This window comes from Babylonia areolata, chromosome 17, assembly GCF_041734735.1.
Source record: "Babylonia areolata isolate BAREFJ2019XMU chromosome 17, ASM4173473v1, whole genome shotgun sequence".
Classification (NCBI taxonomy): domain Eukaryota; kingdom Metazoa; phylum Mollusca; class Gastropoda; order Neogastropoda; family Buccinidae; genus Babylonia; species Babylonia areolata.
The window spans coordinates 24,365,911-24,390,026 of NC_134892.1; the positions used below are offsets into that span (position 1 = coordinate 24,365,911).

At 49.0% G+C, this 24,116-nt stretch overlaps 2 protein-coding genes across 3 annotated transcripts in view; both read left to right on the forward strand.

Moving 5' to 3' along the window:
• The window catches only part of LOC143291770 (brother of CDO-like), a 300,073-nt gene extending 276,794 nt beyond the window's left edge, over positions 1–23,279 (forward strand). For both annotated transcript variants that reach the window (XM_076601913.1, XM_076601912.1), the window contains 10 exons: positions 9,373–9,528; positions 13,117–13,287; positions 13,653–13,913; positions 14,849–15,001; positions 15,540–15,737; positions 17,461–17,673; positions 18,935–19,125; positions 20,767–20,986; positions 22,161–22,370; positions 23,131–23,279. In XM_076601913.1, coding sequence (XP_076458028.1) covers positions 9,373–9,528; positions 13,117–13,287; positions 13,653–13,913; positions 14,849–15,001; positions 15,540–15,737; positions 17,461–17,673; positions 18,935–19,125; positions 20,767–20,986; positions 22,161–22,370; positions 23,131–23,279 — 1,922 coding nt within the window. The remainder of the gene's footprint in view (positions 1–9,372; positions 9,529–13,116; positions 13,288–13,652; positions 13,914–14,848; positions 15,002–15,539; positions 15,738–17,460; positions 17,674–18,934; positions 19,126–20,766; positions 20,987–22,160; positions 22,371–23,130) is intronic.
• LOC143291771 (uncharacterized) overlaps positions 23,244–24,116 on the forward strand; it is a 10,655-nt gene continuing 9,782 nt past the window's right edge. The window contains exon 1 of the mRNA XM_076601914.1: positions 23,244–23,440. Coding sequence (XP_076458029.1) covers positions 23,387–23,440 — 54 coding nt within the window. The 5' untranslated portion in view covers positions 23,244–23,386. The remainder of the gene's footprint in view (positions 23,441–24,116) is intronic.

Here is a 24,116-nt window from a genome sequence, read left to right on the forward strand (position 1 = left end):
AAGTCTTCATGGAATCCGTTAACAAAGTCCTTAAGGTTTTCGGGTTGTTGTTTTTTTTTGGGGGGGTTTCTCCTTTTCTTTGCGTTTGAATTAAATCTCTTAATTCCTGTTGAGAAAACGACCTGAGAAAAGGGGGAAAATGGAGCTTTGTGGACATTATTCGAAATTAAATCTCTTAATTCCTGTTGAGAAAACGACCTCTGAAAAGGGGGGAACGGAGCGTTTTGAACATTATCCTTAAGAACTTTATTGAAGGCAGTGCCTGTTTGGCTTCGGGTGTATAGCCTCTGATTAGAAACTGCACTGACGTCAGTGATTTAATGGGTGATTCTGCTTCAACGTCGTGTCAGACCTCATGGTCTTTGATGGGTTTTTAATGCGTATTTATGCGTCCGCAAACAAGCTGTTTTTTGTTGTTGCTGCTGTTGGTGTTTTTTTTTCGCAATTTAAAAGTCATTTTGCGAGCGAGCAGCTCCAGACCAGAGAGAGAGAGAGGCATGCAAGAGATCATGGGAATGTGGGTAGTGAGGACAGGAGGGAGGTGGTAGGATGAGGGGGGGGGGGGGTATTGGGCCCGAAATACACGGGACGGAAAGAGACGGCAAGAGTGCAATAGAGTAGATATGAAGTGGGAAGGAGGGGGGAGATGTTGGGGGGGGGGGGGGGTGGGTGGGTGGGGGGGGGAACATAAGAGTCCCTACTGGAGGCCCGATAACCGACAGAGGGTTGCGAGTCCCGGGCAGCTGTCAGCCCGGCAGGGGCGGGCTGGGGAAGGCCCATCAAGGCTCAGCCCCCTTCCCTTCCCCCTGCCTCGTGCCTGTAGATTTGATGTCGACATCAAAGAGCCCCTCCCCGCCTGTTGGGGCGTTATCGGTGCTCCCCTGTACCCCCCCCCCCCCCCCCCTCCTGCCCGTGCCCCCCCCCCCCTCCACACACACCCTTACCTCCACTCATCTCTCTTTCAATCTCTCTCTCTCTCTGTCTGTCTCTTTCTGTCTGTCTCCATCTCTCTGTCTCTCTCCCTCTCCCTCCGTTTCTCTGTCTCTCTCCCCCTCTCTCCGCCCTGTCTGTCTGTCTCCCTCTCTGTCTATCTATCTGTCTCTCTCCACCTCTCTCTGTGTCTCTCCCTCTCTCTGTCTCTGTCTCTCTCTCTCTCCCTCTTTTTCTGTCTCTCTCTCTCCCTCTCTTTCCCTCTCTCCCTCTCTATCTCTCTCAGTCTCTCTCTCTTCCTCTTTCTCTCTCTCTCCCTCTCTATCTCTCTCCCCTCTCTCTATTTCTCTCAGTATCTCCCCCCTCCTCTCTCTCTCTCTCAGTCCCCTGCCAATCGCCTCACACCCTTTAAAACACCCCCTCCCCCACCCCACCCTCACCCACCACCTCTATAAACGTCCCCTCTCCACCTGAAAAACACCGCCCTTTTAAAACGTTTACCCTGCTGGGCCAACTGCTTTCTAGCGCCGTGATCTTGTCAAAAGGTGGCGCTGCTGTCGTACCGGGACGCAGCATGACGTCACCCATCGTTGTCTGTTATCGGTTGGGAGGGGAGGGGGGGGGGGAGGGGGGGGGATAGGTTGTGGGGTTTTTTTTTCTGGTTGGAACAACTGGGCAGAAATGTGGAGGGTGAAGAGTCAACAAAGGCGGTAGTCTCCTGAAGTCATCTAGGCCGGCAGTTCAAAAAACATTGATAGTGTGTGTGTGGAGGTGGGGTGGGGGGTGGGGTGGAGGTTTGGGGAGGGGGAAGGGGGGAAGAAAAAAGAAATGACGGTGCAACAAGTGTGGGCCAAGGCAGTCAAACCATACTGAGGCTCGTCCGGCCAGTATGAGAAATCGGTAGAAATATAACAGGGTACAATACAATAGTGATAGTGATAAGGGGAAGCTGGACAGTACTAGGTCTTCAGAGAAGAAGTCCCCCCTCAGTCAAGTGTTTCGGTCCTAAACTCCTTACACTCATACAATACAATACAATACAGTACTATGCGAGAAGACAGGCACAGAAATCCCCAATCAACACAGACCCGGTCCACCTCTCATGATTAAACGAAGAAAAAAAATTGTAGACAGTCTCATCTCTTTCAGGCCTCCATCTCTTTCAGGCCTCCATGTAGACAGTCTCATCTCTTTCAGGCCTCTATGTAGACAGTCTCATCTCTTTCAGGCCTCCATGTAGACAGTCTCCATCTCTTTCAGGCCTCCGTGTAGACAGTCTCATCTCTTTCAGGCCTCCATGTAGACAGTCTCATCTCTTTCAGGTCTCCATCTCTTTCAGGCCTCTATGTAGACAGTGTCATCTCTTTCAGGCCTCTATGTAGACAGTCTCCATCTCATTCAGGCCTCCTTGTAGACAGTTTCATCTCTTTCAGGCCTCCATGTAGACAGTCTCATCTCTTTCAGGCCTCCGTGTAGACAGTCTCATCTCTTTCAGGCCTCCGTGTAGACAGTCTAATCTCTTTCAGGCCTCTATGTAGACAGTCTCCATCTCTTTCAGGCCTCTATGTAGACAGTCTCCATCTCTTTCAGGCCTCTATATAGACAGTCTCATCTCTTTCAGGCCTCCGTGTAGACAGTCTAATCTCTTTCAGGCCTCTATGTAGACAGTCTCCATCTCTTTCAGGCCTCTATGTAGACAGTCTCATCTCTTTCAGGCCTCCTTGTAGACAGTCTCATCTCTTTCAGGCCTCCATGTAGACAGTCTCATCTCTTTCAGGCCTCCGTGTAGACAGTCTCATCTCTTTCAGGCCTCCATGTAGACAGTCTCATCTCTTTCAGGCCTCCATGTAGACAGTCTCATCTCTTTCAGCCCTCCATGTCTTTCAGGCCTCCGTGTAGACAGTCTCATCTCTTTCAGGCCTCCATGTAGACAGTCTCATCTCTTTCAGGCCTCCTTGTAGACAGTCTCATCTCTTTCAGGCCTCCATGTAGACAGTCTCATCTCTTTCAGGCCTCCGTGTAGACAGTCTCATCTCTTTCAGGCCTCCATCTCTTTCAGGCCTCCATGTAGACAGTCTCATCTCTTTCAGGCCTCCATCTCTTTCAGGCCTCCATCTCTTTCAGGCCTCCATGTAGACAGTCTCATCTCTTTAAGGCCTCCATGTAGACAGTCTCATCTCTTTCAGGCCTCCATCTCTTTCAGGCCTCCTTGCCACAAGTCTCTGAGAACGGAGTTATCGTGACAGCCGTGTCCACTATGACCACCATCACAACAGATCAGGAGGCAGCCGTTGTCCCGATAATCTGGGCTGGAATTTTATCACAGTGGAGAGTGTCTTGCCCAAGTTACATCCCCACTCTGTCATGTATAGTGGAGAGTGTCTTGCCCAAGTTACATCCCCACTGTCTGTCATGTATAGTGGAGAGTGTCTTGCCCAAGTTACATCCCCACTCTGTCATGTATAGTGGAGAGTGTCTTGCCCAAGTTACATCCCCACTGTCTGTCATGTATAGTGGAGAGTGTCTTGCCCAAGTTACATCCCCACTGTCTGTCATGTATAGTGGAGAGTGTCTTGCCCAAGTTACATCCCCACTCTGTCATGTATAGCGGAGAGTGTCTTGCCCAAGTTACATCCCCACTGTCTGTCATGTATAGTGGAGAGTGTCTTGCCCAAGTCACATACCCACTCTCTGTCATGTATAGCGGAGAGTGTCTTGCCCAAGTTACATCCCCACTGTCTGTCATGTATAGTGGAGAGTGTCTTGCCCAAGTTACATCCCCACTGTCTGTCATGTATAGTGGAGAGTGTCTTGCTCAAGTTACATCCCCACTCTGTCATGTATAGCGGAGAGTGTCTTGCCCAAGTTACATCCCCACTCTGTCATGTATAGCGGAGAGTGTCTTGCCCAAGTTACATCCCCACTCTCTGTCATGTATAGCGGAGAGTGTCTTGCCCAAGTTACATCCCCACTGTCTGTCATGTATAGTGGAGAGTGTCTTGCCCAAGTTACATCCCCACTGTCTGTCATGTATAGTGGAGAGTGTCTTGCCCAAGTTACATCCCCACTCTCTGTCATGTATAGTGGAGAGTGTCTTGCCCAAGTTACATCCCCACTCTGTCATGTATAGTGGAGAGTGTCTTGCCCAAGTTACATCCCCACTGTCTGTCATGTATAGTGGAGAGTGTCTTGCCCAAGTTACATCCCCACTCTGTCATGTATAGCGGAGAGTGTCTTGCCCAAGTTACATACCCACTTTGTCATGTATAGTGGAGAGTGTCTTGCCCAAGTTACATCCCCACTCTGTCATGTATAGTGGAGAGTGTCTTGCCCAAGTTACATCCCCACTGTCTGTCATGTATAGCGGAGAGTGTCTTGCCCAAGTTACATCCCCACTCTCTGTCATGTATAGTGGAGAGTGTCTTGCCCAAGTTACATCCCCACTCTCTGTCATGTATAGTGGAGAGTGTCTTGCCCAAGTTACATCCCCACTCTGTCATGTATAGCGGAGAGTGTCTTGCCCAAGTTACATCCCCACTCTCTCGGCCAAGTGGGCTTCGGGACAGTCGGTGTTGGGATGGTTCCCAAAGGCCAACTGGCCCTCAGACCTAGTGTCAATGTGCCTCTTGGTTTGACAGTCACAAGACCTTCACAAAACAGCTAGATAAAATCCAGTATCAGTGAAGAAAGCATTGATGATACAGCGCTGACTGTGCTGTTGGTCCAGCTGTGAACTGACGTCACTGCGGGGCAGTTGTTTGACACAGCAAGAACACAGCAGCAGAACAAACCCTGCCCACTGTTTTGGTCTGTCCTTCTCTCTGCCTCTCTCTCTCTCTTTCAGTTCTGTCTATCACTGTTACTCTCTCTGTTTCTCCCTGTCTCTCTGTCACTATCACTCTGTCTCTCTCATTCTCCCTGTCTGTCTCTCTCTCTCTCTCTCTCCCTCGTTCGTTCGTTCGTTCGTTCCCCCCTTAATGTATTGTTGTCGCCCGCACTGAAGCAGATGTAAAATAGCAAGAACAGAATTGGAAGAATAGTTCAAACATAAAATCTCAATGACTTGAGCAATAAAAGTTTTTTTTGTTTTTGAATTTTTTTTGTTCCCTCTCTCTCTCTCTCTCTCTCTCTCCGTCTGTCTGTTTTCTTGTATTTGTGCACTGACTGTGATAGCCATGAAACAGCCAGACCGCTGGCTGTAAAACAGCAGGAACAGATTAGGAAGAATGGGGACCATGCCATTCTGGGGGTCATAAAAAGTTCCTTCTGCCACACCCGTTCACCCCCATACCCACCTCTCTCTCTCTCTCTCTCTCTCTCTCTCTCTCAGTCCCTCTCCGTCCCTCTCCCTCCCTACACCTCCCTCTGTCTCTCCCCATTTCTCTCTCCCCACCCTCCTTCGCCTCCCACCCCCACCCCATCTCCTACTCCGTATATATATATATCTCTTTCTTCCAAAGTTTCCAACGTGTTGCTTCAGCAGCAGTGGTTATGTTAAACATGGTTCAATCATTCATCAAACGACGGGAGGGGGGGATTCAGGGATGGGTGTGGGGGGAAGGGGGAGGTAGGGGGGGTATGATGGGGTCCCTACCTGGCGCGTCCCGTCAGGTGTGCCCTGCCGTGTGCCGCCATTAAGCCCCACGTGCACTGGGCGATGGGGTGGAGGGGGGGGGGGCGATAAAGGGGAGAGAAGTGTCGATAAAGATGATGGGCAGAGTGATTGAGATGATGGGCATACGGTGGGAGAGGCCTGGGGGGAGGGGGTGGGTGGGGGGCGGCAGGGGGGAGGGGGGCGTATCTGTCTGTCTCTGTCCGTTTCTGTCTCCCTCTCTGTCTCTCTCCTGTCTCTTAGTCTGTATATCCGTCTATGTCTCTCTAACTGTCCGCCTCAGTGTGTCTCTTGTCTGTCGGTCTGTCTGTCTGTCTGTCTGTCTCTCCCTGTGTCCGTCTCGGTGTCTTTGTCTCTCTTGCAGTGTCTGTCTGTCTGTCTGTCTGTTTCTCTCTCTCTCTCTCTCTCTCTCTCTCTCTCTCTCTCTCCCTGTGTCCGTCTCGGTGTCTTTGTCTCTCTTGCAGTGTCTGTCTGTCTCTCAGTTCGTCTCTGCCTCTCGTTCTTTCTGTCTCTGTTTATGTGTCTGTCTGTCTGTCTGTCTGTCTCTCTTTCTCTGTCTCCGTTTCTCTTCATCTCTTTCTCACACACACACACACACACACACACACACACACACACACACACACGCACGCATGCGCGCGCGCGCACACACGCACGCACGCACACACACACACACACATTTTTTTTTTTAAAGATATTCAAAATTCGAATAACACAAAAATATTCCCTAACAGGTGATGTTAACAGATGATGAATATATACGAACAAGATTAGGAAAATTTGTGTATGAATGCTGTTGCAATTTATTGCATTAATTGACTATAATTGATTGTGTATTTTTTTTATTTATTCATTCCTTTACCATTGCACTTGTGTCTTATAAACCTTAATGTTTCATGACAATAAAATCTATTCTATTCACACACAGCAAACACACACACACACACACACACACACACACACACACACACACAACACACACACACACACACACACACAGACACACACACAAAACACACACACACACACACACACACACACACACACACACACACACAACACACACACACACACACACACACACACACACACACACACACACACACACACACACACACACACACACACCTGCCTGACGCCGTGTGTTCTAATGGGGGTGGGGTGGATGGGGGGGGGGGGGTGACTGCCATGGGGGAAGTGGCTTGGGTGTCTTTTTATTGTTGTTATTGTTTGTTTGTGTGTTTCTTGTCGTTTGTTTTGGGTTCCCTGACTGGGAAAGGGGAACAGTGTGTGTGTGTGTGTGTGTGAAGGGGGCGGGGTGGAGGGGGTGGAGGTGGAGGCTGTGAACTGGGTTTTATAGGAGGATAGTTGTTGTTTTGTCATGCTGGGAAAAGAGATAAAGGTGTGGAATTTGTTCTTTCTGTTTCTCTTTTTGCGTCTCTCTCTCTCTCTCTCTCTCTCTCTCTCCCCCTCCCTCCCTCCCTCCGCTCGCTCTCTCTCTCTCCCCCTCTCTCTTTCCGTTCTCTTTCTCCCTCCCTCCCTCTCTCTCTATCTTCGTTCTCTCTCTCTCTCTCTCTCTCTCTCTCTCTCTCTCTCTCTCTCTCTCTTCGTTTTCGCTCTCTCTCTGTCTCTGTCTCTCTCTGTCTCTCTCTCTCTCTCTCGACCCATGCATTTTTCTCTCCCTCTCCCCTACTCACACCCCCCTCTCTCTCTCTCTCTCTGTCTCATCTCTCTCTTTCTCTCTTCCCTGTCTCCGTCACTGTCTCTGTGTGTCCATATAAGGAGACACTGTCTCTGTGTGTCCATATAATTATGTCTCTCCCTCTTTTCTATATACACGCTCTTTTTCTCCTCCCCATCTCTCTCTCCCCATCTCTCCCCACCACACCATTTCTCTGTCTGTCTCCCCCCCCCACCCCCTACACACACACCCACACACCACACCATTTCTCTGTAGTACAGAAGGCAGAAAGAAGTCACACAATAGTTGAAGCGTTGTGGAATGCGGGGGAGGAGGAGGAGGGGTGGTGGTGGTGGTGGTGTGGGGGTTGATGAAGGGGAGGGAGGGAGGGAGGGAGAAATGGACAACCGCGTGGTGTCGATCCATCTTGACTGGGTTTCGTGTCGACTGTTTGCACGTTTGTCATCGCTGTTGTGCTGTGTTCTGCCCCCCCCCTCCCCTTACCCCCACCCACACACCCCTCCCTTCTCCCATCCATTACCCTACCCTACCCAGAACCTGTCCCCACCCCTTTAAGAAGAAGAAGGTGAAAAAAAAAAGAAAAAAAAAAAAGCTCCATTCACCTCCAGCCATACCCCAGCGTGGCAAGTCGGCGGCGTCGCCACAGGGGCCTTTTGTGTTCTCCCTAACCCGAGAGCTCTTGCCAGGGGACGACACTCGTTTGTCTTGTTTGGCGGAGTCAGCCTTACATCCCCTGTCTGCGGATCCCGGGGGAGTGGGGGGTGGGGTTAGGGGGAGGGTTTTTTTTAGGCTTTTTTTTTTCTCCTTTGGTCGTTGTGTTGGTGAGGAGGGGGAGTTGAAGAGTGGAGGAGGGGGTGCGGGTTGGGAGGGGGGGGAGGGGGGGGGGGGTTGTCTTGACAGGTTGTCGTTAGGGTGACTTCTTTTTACCTGTGTGGTCCTGTTCCTGTCTCCGGGTGTCTCTGTCTCTTGAGTGTGTGTGTGTGTGTGTTTGTGCGTGCGTGCGTACGTGTGTGTGTCTCTGTCTCTCTCTCTCTTTCTCCTTATTTCTGTCTCTGTCTCCCTTGTCTCTGCTTCTCTCTCGTCTTTCTGTCTGTACCCTGGTGTCAGGTGGGGGAGGGGCGGGAAGGGTGGACTGGGTGGGGAATAGAGAGTGCAGGATTAGGGTGAATGGCGGGATGCGATGGGAAACATATTCTTACTGCTTCTTTTTTAATTCTGATTTCTCATTCTTTTCTTGATGTTTTTCTTTCTGTCTTTAAGTCTTTCTCTCCTCCTTTCTCTGTTCTTTCTTTCTTTCTTGGAGTAAAAGGAGGAATGGTCTTGATCTCAAGGCACAGTGATGCTGTTTTACTTAAGTACCTTGGTAAACTCTTTGTGTACTGTGCAGGAAAGGGCGAGTGTCTTTGTTTGATTTTCACAGTGATCATTTCCCACTTGCAGGAATGCTGTTCTCTCTCTCTCTGTCCCTCTGTCCCTCTGTCTCTCTCTCTCTCTCTGTGTCTGTCAGTCTCTCTCTCACTCTCTCTCTCTCTCTCACTCTCTCTCTCTGTCTCTCTGTCTGTCTCTCTCTATCTCTTTCTCTGACGGATGTTTTCACATTTTACCACCTCGGGAACTACAGTCAGAGACAGTGCCTGACACAGTACATTGAGACAGTGCAGTGCTGAGATAGCAGTGCAGCTTAGAAGTGTGAAACAGTCATACAAATTGAGCAGAACACCGAGATGGTACGGCTCTCAACTGTACACTTCAGCTGCCCCGTTAGTTGACAGCAGAACAGAATTAGTTGTGTTGTCATGATAATAGCATTGTTAGTATTATTGTTATACCTACTTACATTGCGCTTATCTTCGGTCTGGGAGCGAAGTGTAGACGCTTTACAAACATGGAGTTATTTGAACAACATGCTGCCTACCTAAATATGCTAGAATCGAACAACAACAACAACAACAACAACAATAATAATAATAATAATGATGATGGTGATGATAATGCTAACATCAATTTATATCTGTCGTGCCTTTCTTGAAAACAGTAATGCTCCAGACACATTATATGACTTTTTTTTTTTTTCAAAATTGATGACATACATAAAACTAACAGGCCAGTGTATGTATGTGTGTTTCAGAAGACGTACAGCGGCTGCCTTCAGGGAGCGTGGTGCTGAAGAGGGTGGGGGCGGACAGAGCCGATAACTACACCTGTGTGGCCTTTAACCCCGTGTCCGGTCACAACCGGTCAGCGTCACACCGCGTCCGGCTATCCGTACTTCCGTCCCCGCCAGGTCGGTGTTCACTGTGTGTTGCTGTGAGGGGTGGTGTTGTTGAGTTGGCGTTGTTGACGTTATTATTGGCATTGAGTTGGCTTTGTTGTTTGTTTTTATTGGTATGGAGTCGCTGTGTTGTCGTTGTTGTTTTGTTTTTATCGTTGTTGTTGTTGTTGTCGCTGATGTAAGGTTTGTTCTTGTTGATGGTGGTGGCGATTTTGTTGTTGTGATTGCTGTTCTGCTGTCATGTCGTTATTGTTGCTTTGTTGTCAGTGTTGTTGTTTTTAATGTTATTGTTGCTTTCTTGTCACTGTTTTTTGGGTTTTTTTTAAATATTATTGTTGCTTCGTTGTCACTGTTGTTGTTGTTTTTTAATAATATTGTTGGTTTGTTGTCAGTGTTGTTGTTGTTTCTAATATTATTGTTGGTTTGTTGTTCTTAATATTAGTGTTGCTTTGTTGTCACTGTTGTTGTTGTTTCTAATATTATTGTTGGTTTGTTGTCACTGTTGTTGTTTTTAATATTATTGTTGCTTTGTTATTTTTAATATAATTGTTGCTTTGTTGTCACTGTTGTTGTTGTTTCTAATATTATTGTTGCTTTGTTGTCACTGTTGTTGTTGTTTCTAATATTATTGTTGCTTTGTTGTCACTGTTGTTGTTGTTTCTAATATTATTGTTGCTTTGTTGTCACTGTTGTTGTTGTTTTTAATATTATTGTTGCTTTGTTGTCACTGTTGTTGTTTCTAATATTATTGTTGCTTTGTTGTCACTGTTGTTGTTTCTAATATTATTGTTGCTTTGTTGTCACTGTTGTTGTTGTTTCTAATATTATTGTTGGTTTGTTGTCAGTGTTGTTGTTGTTTTTAATATTATTGTTGGTTTGTTGTCAGTGTTGTTGTTGTTTCTAATATTATTGTTGGTTTGTTGTCAGTGTTGTTGTTTTTAATATTATTGTTGCTTTGTTGTTTCTAATATTATTGTTGCTTTGTTGTCACTGTTGTTGTTGTTGTTTCTAATATTATTGTTGCTTTGTTGTCACTGTTGTTGTTGTTGTTTTTAATATTATTGTTGCTTTGTTTTCGTTGTCTGTGGTGTTGTTGGTGGTGTTTTGTGTTTTCTTGTTTGATTTAGGGGAGAAGGCGGAGGAGAGAGAATGTGTGTGTGTCTGTCTGTCTGTCTGTGTCTGTGTCTGTATCGCCATCTCTCTCTCGTCTTTTCTCTCTCCACTATGCACCTTCTCTTTTCTCTCCCTCTCTCCCCCTCTCTCCCTCTGTCTTGTCTCTCCCACCCCCACCCACACCCACACCCCAGACCTCCAGTGTTCCCACAACCTGCAGGTGTAGGGACAGCATCAACAGCCAACAGACAGACAGCAACACACCAAACAGCATCAAACAGCCAGACAGCAAGGAGGCAGGGCTGATGATGTCAGAGTGTGTGTGTGTGTGTGTGTGTGTGTGTGTGTGTGTGTGTGTGTGTGTGTTGTTGTTGTTGTTGATGACAGTCAGGGATGGGACCTTCATGCAACGTCCCCCCTCTCCCTCCCTCCCCCTCCCCGTCCTCCCCTCCCCTTCCTCTCTGCCCCCTCCCCCTTCCCCCCCCCCACCCCCATGCCCCCTTCTGCTCCACATCCACCCCCCAGAAGTCCCTCCCTCACTTCTGCACCTTCACACCCCCACCCCCCACACCAATGTCCCTTTTTTGACCTCTTTCTTTCACTTTTGTTTTCCAGGCATGTGCACGTTATGTGTTTGTGTGTGTTGTGTGTGTGTGTGTCGGGGGGGTGGGGGGGGGGTGTCTATGTGTGTGAGGTGCACGTGGAGTGGTGAAAGACAGATGACCTCGTTCACGGCACGTGAATGTCGGAGAGAGAACCCCCCCGCCCCCCTCCCCTACAGTTCCTTCACCCCTCCCTCACCTACCCCCTCCTCTCTCTCTCTCTCTCTCTCACACACACACACACGCACGCACACACACACACAAACATACTCACACACTCGCGTACGCTCATGTGCGCGCACACACAAACACACAACGTACGCAAGTACACATACATACTCGCGCGCATCTTCTCCCGCCCCCAGACAAACACACCACACAACACACTCTCTCTCTTTCTCTCTTTCTCTCTCTCTCTCTCTCTCTCTCTCTCTCTCTCTCTCTCTCTCTCTCCCCTCACCTTGCTATACCAAAAGGTTGGCAAGGAAGTCAGAGAAATGGTTACATAATGACTTCCCCTTCCGCCAACGTGGGGCGAGACAGACAAGAACAAATTCTTCAGTGAAATGGGCGTCTCTCCTCTCTCTCTCTCTCTCTCTCTCTCTCTCTCTGAAGATTTTTTTTGGTCCCGACTTGGCGAAACCCTATCCATTGCTTCGTTGCGGAGTTCGAAAATAGACTTTGGTCAGATTCTCTTTCGGTGTCTGTTTGTCTGCGTGCCTGCCTGTCTCTGTCTTTGTCTGTCTGTCTGTCTGTATGTCTTTCTCCTTCTTTTCTCTATGTTTTTCTTTCTCTCTTCCTCCCTCCTCCGCCCCCTCTCTGTCTGTTCATCATTGTGTGTCGTTGAAGGTGAGGAAGTATCTTTCAGGAGTTGTTTTACATCTATATATATATTGATGCAGGTATAGGACATAGATTACAGGTGTACATTATTTTGTGTTGTTACCTGTGTGTGCTTAGATACAGACGTACGACAAACGTTACCTATCTGTGTGTGTTGAAATAGGTGATAGGACGTAACTTAGGGTGCTCGTGTTTATCCTGAAGAGGTGTGTATGTTGATATAGGGCATGCATAAAAGGTAAGTGTATGTTTGTGTCTTAGCGGTGTGTCTGTGTGCCGACAGAGGTGTGTCTGTGTATTGATATGCACCAGAGGACACACCTGGCAAATGTGTATGTCATTACATGTGTGTTTGTGTTGAGATTGTCGTAGATCATACATTGCAGAGGTGTGTGTGTGTCTGTGTGTCCATGTATGCATTGTGTGTGGTGTGTGCAGGGGTGTAGTGTGTGTGTACAGGTGCACACATTGTGAAACGGTGTCTCCAGGTGTGTACAAATATGTGACAGTGTCTGTATTAGTGTACAGGTGTATGACGGTGTGTCCAGGTGTGTGATGATGTTACAGGTGTGTACAGGTGATTCCGAGTGCGTACATTGTATGACGGTGTGTCCAGGTGTGTGATGATGTTACAGGTGTGTACAGGTGATTCCGAGTGCGTACATTGTATGACGGTGTGTTCAGGTGTGTGATGTTACTGGTGTGTACAGGTGATTCCAAGTGTGTACATTTGTATGACGATGTGTCCAGGTGTGTACAGGTATGTCCAGGTGTGTACAGGTATGTCCAGGTGTGTACATTGTTATAACGATGTATTCAGGTGTGTACAGGTATGTCCAGGTGTGTGTACAGGTATGTCCAGGTGTGTACAGGTATGTCCAGGTGTGTACAGGTATGTTCAGGTGTGTACAGGTATGTCCAGGTGTGTACAGGTGTGTGATGCTGTCTCCAGGTGTGTACAGGTATGTCCAGGTGTGTACAGGTATGTCCAGGTGTGTACAGGTATGTCCAGGTGTGTACAGGTGTGTGATGCTGTCTCCAGGTGTGTCAGACGTACAGACGGAGATCGTGGACCGCAGCACGCCCACCCTGGAGGTTCGGGAGGGTCGGTCCGTGGTGCTGGAGTGTCCGGTGACGGGTGTGGGGGTGCCCTCTGTCACCTGGACCCGGGGGTACGGCACCCTGCCTCATGGCCACTCCCTGGGGCCCTTTGGTGAGTGTGTGTGTGTGTGTGTGTGTGTGTGTAGGTGTGTGTGTCTGTGTGGGTCTACGTCCGTGTGTAGTTCATCATTACTGTCCATTCCCTCAAGTTACGAGATGGAGGGACCTCCTCTTCCTCCTCCTTTTGCTCCTCCCCTTCTCCTCTTCCTCCTCCTTTTGCTCCTCCTCCCCTTCCTCCTCCTCCTCTTCCTCTTCCTCCTCCTCCTCCTCCTCCTTTTGCTCCTCCTCCTTCTCCCCCTCTTTCTCCCCCCCCCTCTCCTCCTCTTCTTCCTCCTCCTCCTCATTCTTCTTCTGCTGCTGCTCCCCCACCTTCCTCTCCTCCTCCACTAACATAACGATCACCTGTCCTACCCACAGGTAACCTGCACATCAGCTCCGTCAAGCTCCGTGACGTGGGCACCTACATCTGCCAGACGCCTGGGGGCCACAAGCGCCAGGTGTTCCTGGACGTGCACCGGGCCCCCTCCGTTACCCCCCACCCCCCGGGGGGCGTGCTGAGGGCGCGCGAGGGGGAGGGGGTCAGGCTGGTGTGCAAGGGGGGCGCCCTCCCCGCCCCCACCGTCACCTGGTTCCACGACGGGCAGCGCGTGCCGCCTGGGGCCTCTGTCAGCAGTGTGGGTGAGTCCGGGGGGGTGCGGGGAGGGACTGGAACAGGACGGCTTTCGGTTGTCGTAACATCATTCAGATGATAATTTTATTGTGGGTACCAAAGCCAATCATTCAGATGATAATTTTATTGTGGGTACCAAAGCCAGACACCCCGCAGGGCACACGGCATTTGCTGAAACTAAGCGTAGACAAAGGAAAAAGGGGGTCGTGTTGTGTGGATGCGGGCACGTGCAACTTAAACGAAGAGACAAAGGGGTGTGTGCTGTGTAGATGGGTGCGTGCCCGCGTGTATGCTGTTTTTCTTTATTATGATGAATATCATCATCGCTGTCATCATTGCTGTCATCATCATCATCATCAACATCATCATTATTGTTGTTATTATTATTATTATTATTATCTTGTGAAGCGCATATAGCTCCCGGTTGTACAAGAGGAATGTCCTATACAAATGTTTTATCATCATCATCGTCGTCGTCATCCTCGTCGTTCTATTTCTACTTCTTCTCTATTTCCTCCTCCTCCTCCTCCTCTTCTTTTTCTTCGTCTTCTTCTTCTCCTCCTCCTCCTCCTCCTCCTCTTCTTCCTCTTCTTCTTCTCTTCCTCCTCCTCCTCCTCTTCTTCTTCTTCTTCTTCTCTTCCTCCTCCTCCTCCTCCTTCTTCTTCTTCTTCTTCTCTTCCTCCTCCTCCTCCTCCTTCTTCTTCTTCTTCTTCTCCTCCTCCTCCTCCTCCTCCTCCTCCCCTTCTTCTTCTCTTCCACCTCCTCTTCCTCCTCCTCCTCTTCCTCCTCTTCCTCATCTTCTTCTTCTTCGTCGTCGTGTTGTTTTTTTTTACTGTCGTTGTTACTGCTGTTATTTCCATCGTTCTCATTGCCGTGATCAAAGTTCCCCACAGAAGGAAGGGAGTGACTGATGCCGTGTGTCCACTGTCCGCCCTCCCAACAGGTGAGGTGCACACGTTACACCTGGAGGAGGTGGCGGAGGAGGACGGGGGGCTGTACGTGTGTGAGCTGACCAACAGTGTGGGGCAGGACAGCGCTGTTCTGCAGCTTGTGGTCACCTCCCCTCACTCCGACAGGCAGTGGCACGCCCAGAAAGGTGAGGAAGGGTGTGTGTGTGTGTGTGTGTGTGTGTGTGTGTGTGTGTGTGTGTGGCTGTGTGTGTGTCTGTGTGTGGGTGTGTGTGTGAGTGTGTGTGGTGGGGTGGTAGTAAGAGGGGATGTGTGTGCGTGCATGTGAGTAAGGGTGTGTGGAGGGGGCGAGGGGGATATGGGGGCAATAGGTGGCGTGAATGTGTGCGTACAGGTGGGGGGTTTGGGTTTGAATCTTTCTGGAAATCTGGGGGGGGGGGGGGGGTTGTTCTTTCGTTTTCCTCTCCCTCTCTTTCTCTGTCTGTCTGTCTGTCTGTCTGTCTGTCTCTCTGTGTTGTTGACTGATGTTGTTTAGTAAGGGTTCAACTCAAGAGTGGATTAGCTGTCCAACACTTCCACGGTTAAAAGAGCGCAGTTGTCACTTTTCCTCTTCCATCAATTCACACGTCAGTCATAGACCATTCACTCTGGCACCACAGTTCACATCACAACCCTGCCCACACCACACAAAACCTCGTTCCTATCTCACTGGTCCTCACCTTGCAGACAACCCTTCGGACGCCTCCCGGGAGGAGAACTCAGAAGGGGAGGCGACCCCCGCGGACAGCCAGGAGGCGGGCAACAAGCGGAACTTCCACCTGGAGGTGTCCAACAACAACAAGCAGCGACACGGCAGGAAGAGGAAGAAGGGAGGGAGGAAGAAGAAGAGGAGGAAGAACAAGAAGAAAGGCGGCACCAGGACAGGTCAGCAGTGTGGTGATGTGGATGATGATGATGACGATGATGATGATGATGATGATGATGATGATGATGATAACTATGAGAAGAAGAAGGAAGAAGAACCAGAAGAAAGGCGGCACCAGGACAGGTCAGCAGTGTGATGATGTGGATGATGTTAATGATGATGATGATAACTATGAGAAGAAGAGGAAGAAGAACCAGAAGAAAGGCGGCACCAGGACAGGTCAGCAGTGTGCTCATGTAGATGCAGTATACTCGCAGTATCACAGTCAATCGTGTCCGACTATCACCATCAGAACAGCAGAGGAGGCAACTGCTGTCCCGACTATCGGGGCCAGAACTATTACAGTAGAGATTGTCTTGCCCAAGTCACATCCCCACTCTCTCGGCCAAAAGGGTTTTAGGACAGTCGGCGTTGGGATGGTTCCCAAAGGCCATCTAGCCCCCAAGGCTGCAGCACTTAGAGCCAGTGTAATTTTACCTCCTAGTTTGAGAGTCATAGTCCTTCACAAAAGACAAAGCTGTAAATGATTTCCCATTGCAGTGGGTGAACAATGGATCAGTCAGCTCTCACTTTGCTGTTAGCCTGACTGGAAACTTATGTCAATCTGTGATATAAACTGTAGTAGTAGTAGTAGTAGTGATGATGATAGTAATAATACCAATGATGATAATAATGGTAATGATAATAACAGTAATAATGAAACTGATGATGGTGATGATGATAGTAATTATGATGATAAGATCAATGAATCAGGGAACGCAGAAACAGAGTGGGTCTGAAGCTGATCCCAGAGAGAGAGAGATGAGGTGTAGATGTGAAGGCAGCCAGAGAGATAGGAAGGGGTAGATTTGTAAAATACATTTATCACAGAGACTGCTGACATTGTACCTGATTCTGTGTGAGACAGGAAGCCAGTTGAGACAGGTATTTTCCTTTCTGTGTGTGTCAAGTCAAGACTGGTGCCCCCCTCTGCAACCACGGTAATGGTGTACTGTATTCTGTGTGAGACAGGGAACCAGTGGATAGATTACAAGAGAGGAGATTGACGTTTTCAGATGTTTTTTCTTTCTGCGTGTGTCAGTCAAACTGGTGCCCCACTCAGCAACCACAGTGATTTTGTACCGTATTCTGTGTGAGACAGGGAACCAGTGGAGACAGATCTTTTCCTTTCTGTGTGTCAGTCAAACTGGTGATGTTGTACCGTATTCTGTGTGAGACAGGGAACCAGTGAAGACAGATCTTTTTCTCTGTATGTGTCAGTCAAACTGGTGATTTTGTACTGTATTCTGTGTGAGACAGGGAACCAGTGGAGACAGATCTTTTCCTTTCTGTGTGTCCCAGTCAAACTGGTGATTTTGTACCGTATTCTGTGTGAGACAGGGAACCAGTGGAGACAGATCTGTTCCTTTGTGTGTGTCCCAGTCAAACTGGTGCCCCCCTCAGCACCCACGGTGATTTTGTACCATATTCTGTGAGACAGGGAACCAGTGAAGACAAATGTTTTTCTCTCTGTGTGTCCCAGTCAAACTGGTGCCCCCCTCAGCACCCACGGTGATTTTGTACTGTATTCTGTGTGAGACAGGGAACCAGTGAAGACAGATCTTTTTCTCTCTGTGTGTCCCAGTCAAACTGGTGCCCCCCTCAGCACCCACGGTGATTTTGTACCATATTCTGTGAGACAGGGAACCAGTGAAGACAAATCTGTTCCTTTGTGTGTCCCAGTCAAACTGGTGCCCCCCTCAGCACCCACAGTGTCCCAGCTGACAGAGAGCTCAGTGCTGGTGCTCTGGAAGATCCCGGAGAACGACGGGCTGCCCATCTCGCTGTTCCGGGTCCAGTACCGCGAGGTCCGCCCGTCCAGTGGCCAGTGGCAGACTGTGGAGGACGACATCAGTCCCAAGGCCCGGCGGTACAAGGTCACCCGTCTCAAGGCCGGTGAGTGGGGGGGAAGGGGGAGGGGGATGCATGTGTTGTTTTGGTGTGTGTGTGTGTGTGTGATTGTGTGTGTGTGTATGTGTGTGATTGTGTGTGTGTGTGATTGTGTGTGTGTGATTGTGTGTGTGTGTGTGTGTGTGTGTGTGTGTGTGTGTTCTGTCCAGTGCCCAGCCTCAAGACTGATGAGTGTATGTGGCGCGGGGAGGGGGGGGGGGAGGGTATGTCTTGGTGTCCGTGTGTGTGTGTGTGTGTGTGTGTGTGTTCTCTCTCGCACGCTTGCGTGCGTGTGGCCGTTTTAAATGATTTTGTTTCACTCAGGCCTATCAGGTATCCTGTTGGTGTATTGTATGTTGTGTTTGGTGTATTGTATATTGGTGTATTGTATGTTGTGTTTGGGAGCATTGTGTTTTGTGTCAAGTATGTTGTGTTTGGGGGTATTGTGTGTTGTTTTGTGTATAACGTGTTATATTTTGGATATTGTATATTGTGTTTGGGGTGTAGTGTGTTATGTTCGGGGCAGGCAGCCATACCCAAGTGTGTCTGCATCAGTCACAGTACCAGCAGGGCTGGAGGATTTATTAAACACAAGTCGCCACGAGGCTACACACCAGATGAGACCCTGCACTGCTGTCGAATCACTGGGTCGGTGTTCAGTTTTGTCTGTTCTGATTCGGCTTTCCCTGGACGTCACATAATAGGTGACAGTTTAGTCAAATAGGGGCACTTACATGACGTTGTTGGAAAGTTCCCTAGTGATGGGCTACAGGTCGAGACATAATAAGAAGGGGGCAACAGCCGAGTGGTTAAAGCGCTAGACTTTCACTCTGAGGTTCCATGGTTCGATTCCTATTCACGGCGGCTGAAGGATTACAAGTGGAGACTTTCCCATCTCCCTGGTCAACAGATGTGCACACCAACTCGTGCCTGAACTCCCTATGTGTGTTTATGCTCGCAGAATATCAAACACGCACGCAAAAGATCTCACAATCCATGTCAGAGTTCGATGGGTTATGGAAAACAAGAACACACCCAGAATACACACCCTCCACAAACAGAGTATGGCTGCCTCCATAAGTGGCTAGAAAGAAATTCAGGCATACGCTTAAAGAGCCCTCTAGAGCATAGGAGTGAACGTTGAAGCCCACGAACGTAGAAGGAGCAGGAGAAGAAGAAGGAGGAGAAGCAGGAGAAGGAGGAGGGGAAGCAGCAGGAGGAGGAGAAGAAGACAATAAAAAAAAAGTTCCATCATTTCTCCCCCCAGGTGGAACGTACAAGTTCCGCATCGCGGCAGTGTACTCCAACAACGACAACCGCAACAGCCCCAACTCTCGCCGCTTCCACCTCAACATCAGCCCCAACGGAGTGAGCCGTCCACCCACACTGGCACCCCGGGTAGTGGAGGCCAAGCCCTTCATCTACCAGAACATCTATGCCATCGGCATCAAGTGGCAGGTACAGGACAGGGATGATGATGGTGGTGGTGGTGGTGGTGGTGGTGGTGGTGGTGGTGATGATGGTGGTGGTGGTGGTGGTGGTGGTGGTGGTGATGATGGTGGTGGTGGTGGTGGTGGTGGTGATGATGATGGTGGTGGTGGTGGTGGTGGTGGTGGTGGTGGTGGTGGTGATGATGATGATGATGGTGGTGGTGGTGGTGGTGGTGGTGGTGGTGGTGATTATTATTATAACATCTATACCATCGGCATCAAGTGGCAGGTACAGAACCGGACAGGTGTGATGGTGGTGATGATGATGATGGTGATGGTGCTAATGATGATGATGATGATGATGATGGTGGTAATGATGATGATGATGATGATGGTGGTGGTAATGATGATGGTGGTGGTGGAAATGATGACGGTGATGATGATAACCTCTGTGCCATCTGCATGAAGTGACGATGAGGTCGATAAGGGTGATGATGATAAAGATGATGATAGTGATAACCTCTTTGCCATCTGCATCTAATGACATGGTCGACATCCGTATCAAATGGCGGTGAGGTTGATAAAGGTGATGATGATTGTGATGAAGGTTTTGGTTGTGGTCGTGGCAGCTTGAGAACAGATGAATTATGTTGATCTGTATTGATGTAGTCGTGGCAACTTGACAACAGATGAATTATGTTGATCTGTATTGATGTAGTCGTGGCAACTTGACAACAGATGAATTATGTTGATCTGTATTGATGTAGTCGTGGCAACTTGACAACAAATGAATTATGATCTGTATTGATGTAGTCGTGGCAACTTGACAACAGATGAATTATGTTGATCTGTATTGATGTAGTCGTGGCAACTTGACAACAGATGAATTATGTTGATCTGTATTGATGTAGTCGTGGCAACTTGACAACAGATGAATTATGTTGATCTGTATTGATGTAGTCGTGGCAACTTGACAACAAATGAATTATGTTGATCTGTATTGATGTAGTCGTGGCAACTTGATAACAGATGAATTATGTTGATCTGTATTGATGTAGTCGTGGCAACTTGACAACAAATGAATTATGTTGATCTGTATTGATGTAGTCGTGGCAACTTGATAACAAATGAATTATGTTGATCTGTATTGATGTAGTCGTGGCAACTTGACAACAAATGAATTATGTTGATCTGTATTGATGTAGTCGTGGCAACTTGATAACAGATGAATTATGTTGATCTGTATTGATGTAGTCGTGGCAACTTGACAACAAATGAATTATGTTGATCTGTATTGATGTAGTCGTGGCAACTTGATAACAAATGAATTATGTTGATCTGTGATGTAGGAGGGACCGTGACAAAAGTCGTTCAGGTGTTGGACTTCTAGTGTAGTGCTCTCCAGTCATCAGGATTGGTTGCTTGTTTATGTGATCTACTTGTTTGTTTATTTATTTGTTTATTTCACGGTCCTGGTGGCCGTTAAAGGCTATGGGGCTCTAAAGATTATTTGGTTGTTCAGTTAATCTGTCGGTTAATGTATATGCATTTATCTATTTATTTATTTATTTATTCACTCCCTCAGTCGTTTAGTTGATGATGAATATATGGATAGATGTATTTACTGACGTATCTGTTGATATGTACATGTCTGTCTGTGTACCCACAGTACATCCCAGTGGACGGGTCGTCCATCACGGGGTTCTACATCTTCTACAAGCCGTACGGGTCGGAGGAGGACTTTCACGTGGAGACCCTGCTGGGTGCGGGCATCAGGAACCACCTGCTGACCGACCTCAAGCCGGACACAGAGTACAGCGTCAAGATGCAGTGCTTCAACTCGGCTGGGGCCTCAGATTTCAGCAACATGGTCGTCAAACGGACGCTGCGTGAGTTGGGGAGGGGTGTGTGTGTGTGGGGGGGGGGGGGGGGGGCGTATCGTTTCTGTTTGAGGGGTGGGGGTTAGAGGGAGATGTCAAGATGCAGTGCTTCAACTCGGCTGGGAGCCTCTGATTTCAGCAACATGGTCGTCAAACGAACTCTGCGTGATTAGGGGAGGGGTGGGTGTGTGTGGAGGGGGGAAGTTGTGTATGTTGGGTGGGGATGTGTTTTGTAGGGGGGTGCGGGTGTCCGTGCTTATCAATCTTGTAAATAAAGGACTGGACTTGATTTCACTTGCCCTGAGTTGACTTCACCTGACTTGACTTGAACTGACCTGACTTCATTTGACCTGAGTTGACTTGAAATGACTGGAGTTGTCTTGAATTGTCTTGACTTGCCATGACTTGAACAGACTTGAGTTGACATGACCTGCCTTGACTTGTCATATTTTCACGTGCCCTGCCTTGACTTGTCATATTTTCACGTGCCCTGCCTTGACTTGTCATATTTTCACGTGCCCTGCCTTGACTTGCTTCCCCTCCCCTCACCTTGACATGCCTCCCCTCCCCTTGACTTGCCTCCCCTCCCCTTGACATGCCTCCCCTCCCCTTGACATGCCTCCCCTCCCCTTGACTTGCCTCCCCTCCCCTTGACATGCCTCCCCTCCCCTTGACTTGCCTCCCCTCCCCTTGACTTGCCTCCCCTTGACTTGACATGCCTCCCCTCCCCTTGACATGCCTCCCCTCACCTTGACATGCCTCCCCTCCCCTTGACATGCCTCCCCTCGCCTTGACATGCCTCCCCTCGCCTTGACATGCCTCCCCTCCCCTTGACTTGACATGCCTCCCCTCACCTTGACATGCCTCCCCTCCCCTTGACTTGCCTCCCCTTGACTTGACATGCCTCCCCTCCCCTTGACATGCCTCCCCTCCCCTTGACATGCCTCCCCTCACCTTGACATGCCTCCCCTCCCCTTGACATGCCTCCCCTCCCCTTGACATGCCCCCCCTCGGCTTGACTTGCCTCCCCTCGCCTTGACATGCCTCCCCTCGCCTTGACATGCCTCCCCTCGCCTTGACTTGCCTCCCCTCGCCTTGACATGCCTCCCCTCGCCTTGACATGCCTCCCCTCCCCTTGACTTGCCTCCCCTCACCTTGACATGCCTTCACTCCCCGTCCCCAGCTCTGGCGGGCCAGGCCCCGGCAGAACCTCCCACACCAGTGCTGCCCCCTAGCGAGGAGCAGGAGACGGAGGCGCCCCCTAGCAGCCGACGAGCCAGCGAGGGTCTGGAGCAGCCTGTGATCCTGGGCATCGTGCTGGGCGGGCTGCTGCTGCTGCTGGCCATCTTCCTGGCCATGTGCTGGTGGAAGCAGAGGCAGCAGAAACGGAGGAGTGAGTGGGCTTTATACAGTGGTGGTGTTTATTGTTTTGAGGGTGTGTTTTTTCCTATTTGGGACACGTCCACTTTAGTTGTTGATGTCATCAGGGAGGATGTCACTGTGTTCACACAGATCCAGGTGCACCACAGTTTTGTGTATTTTGAGTTTGCTTTGTGTGTGTGTGTGTGGTTTATGTAACTTTGCACGCATGTCTTATCAAACTTGTTAAGGTTTAATTGACATTAAAATTGATTCTGATTCTGATTCTGATTCTACACCACATCGGCTAAGCCGATGCCTGACCAGCAGGTGTAACCCATGGCGCATTGTCAGGCCTTGAGGGAAAGCAGAATAAGTAAATGAAATAGATATAGTAATAAAACATGAATTGAATAATTAAGATAGAATAAACATGATAATGTGAATAATAAAAATAATAATAATGATAATGTAAATAGATAAATAGATGAATAAATAAGTTTTATACAAAATGAAATGAATAAATTGATATAAATATGTAGCAGTTGAAGATGAAAAGGACAACAAGAAAATCTTTTAAAAAAATATTAAAAAAAAGATAATAAAGAAAGGTCCTGCATGTCCATACAATGTATGTGACGGACGTGGGAGAAGTTTGAAACTGACAATTCACGAAACAAGAAGCGAGTTATTCTTCTCAGTGGTCCATTGTCTATTCACTAGTTCTTCATATTCTTCTTCTTTTTCCCCACCTACCACCCCGGTAACACTGTGGTCGTCTCCCCTGCCCACAGATCAAAGCCTGGAGAACAGTGTCAAGTACCCCGGTGACCACAGAACCCTGTACAGCGACTCCTTGCGGACCACCACCACCACCACCCCACCAAGCCCACGCACCCGCACCCCCACCACCACCACCCCAACGGGGGGCCCTACCCGCTGAACGGCCTGAACGGGGTGGCTCTGGCCAACGGTCACGGTCCTCCCGTGGACCAGCAGGTCGGGGTGTCGTGCAGCGACAGTGGCGAGGAGAGACCGCAGCAGAGGGCCATGTCTCTGTCCACTCACTCCGACGTGTACACCGGGAAACCTTCCTACTACCATGTGAGTCATGCCAGGTGTTTTGTCCAGGGTTCGTTGAGTGGCGCTGAGCGTGAGGGGTTTGTCCAGGGTTCGTTGAGTGATGCTGAGCATGAGGGGTTTGTCCAGGGTTCGTTGAGTGATGCTGAGAATGAGGGGTTTGTCCGGGGTTCGTTGAGTGGCGCTGAGCATGAGGGGTTTGTCCAGGGTTCGTTGAGTGATGCTGAGCATGAGGGGTTTGTCCAGGGTTCGTTGAGTGATGCTGAGCATGAGGGGTTTGTCCAGGGTTCGTTGAGTCATGCTGAGGGTTTTGTCCAGGGTTCGTTGAGTGATGCTGAGGGTTTTGTCCAGGGTTCATTGAGTAATGCTGACTGTTTAGTCGAGGGTTTTGGGTTTTTTTTTTAGTAATGCTGAGTGTTTAGTCGAGGGTTCGTTGAGTGATGCTGAGCATTTTGTCGAGGGATCGTTGGTTGAGTAATGCTGAGTGTTTAGTCGAGGGATCGTTGAGTGATGCTGAGGGTTTTGTTGAGGGATCGTTGAGTGATGCTGATGGTTTAGTCGAGGGATCGTTGAGTGATGCTGATGGTTTAGTCGAGGGATCGTTGAGTGATGCTGATGGTTTAGTCGAGGGATCGTTGTGTGATGCTGAGGGTTTAGTCGAGGGATCGTTGAGTGATACTGATGGTTTTGTCGTTTGTGT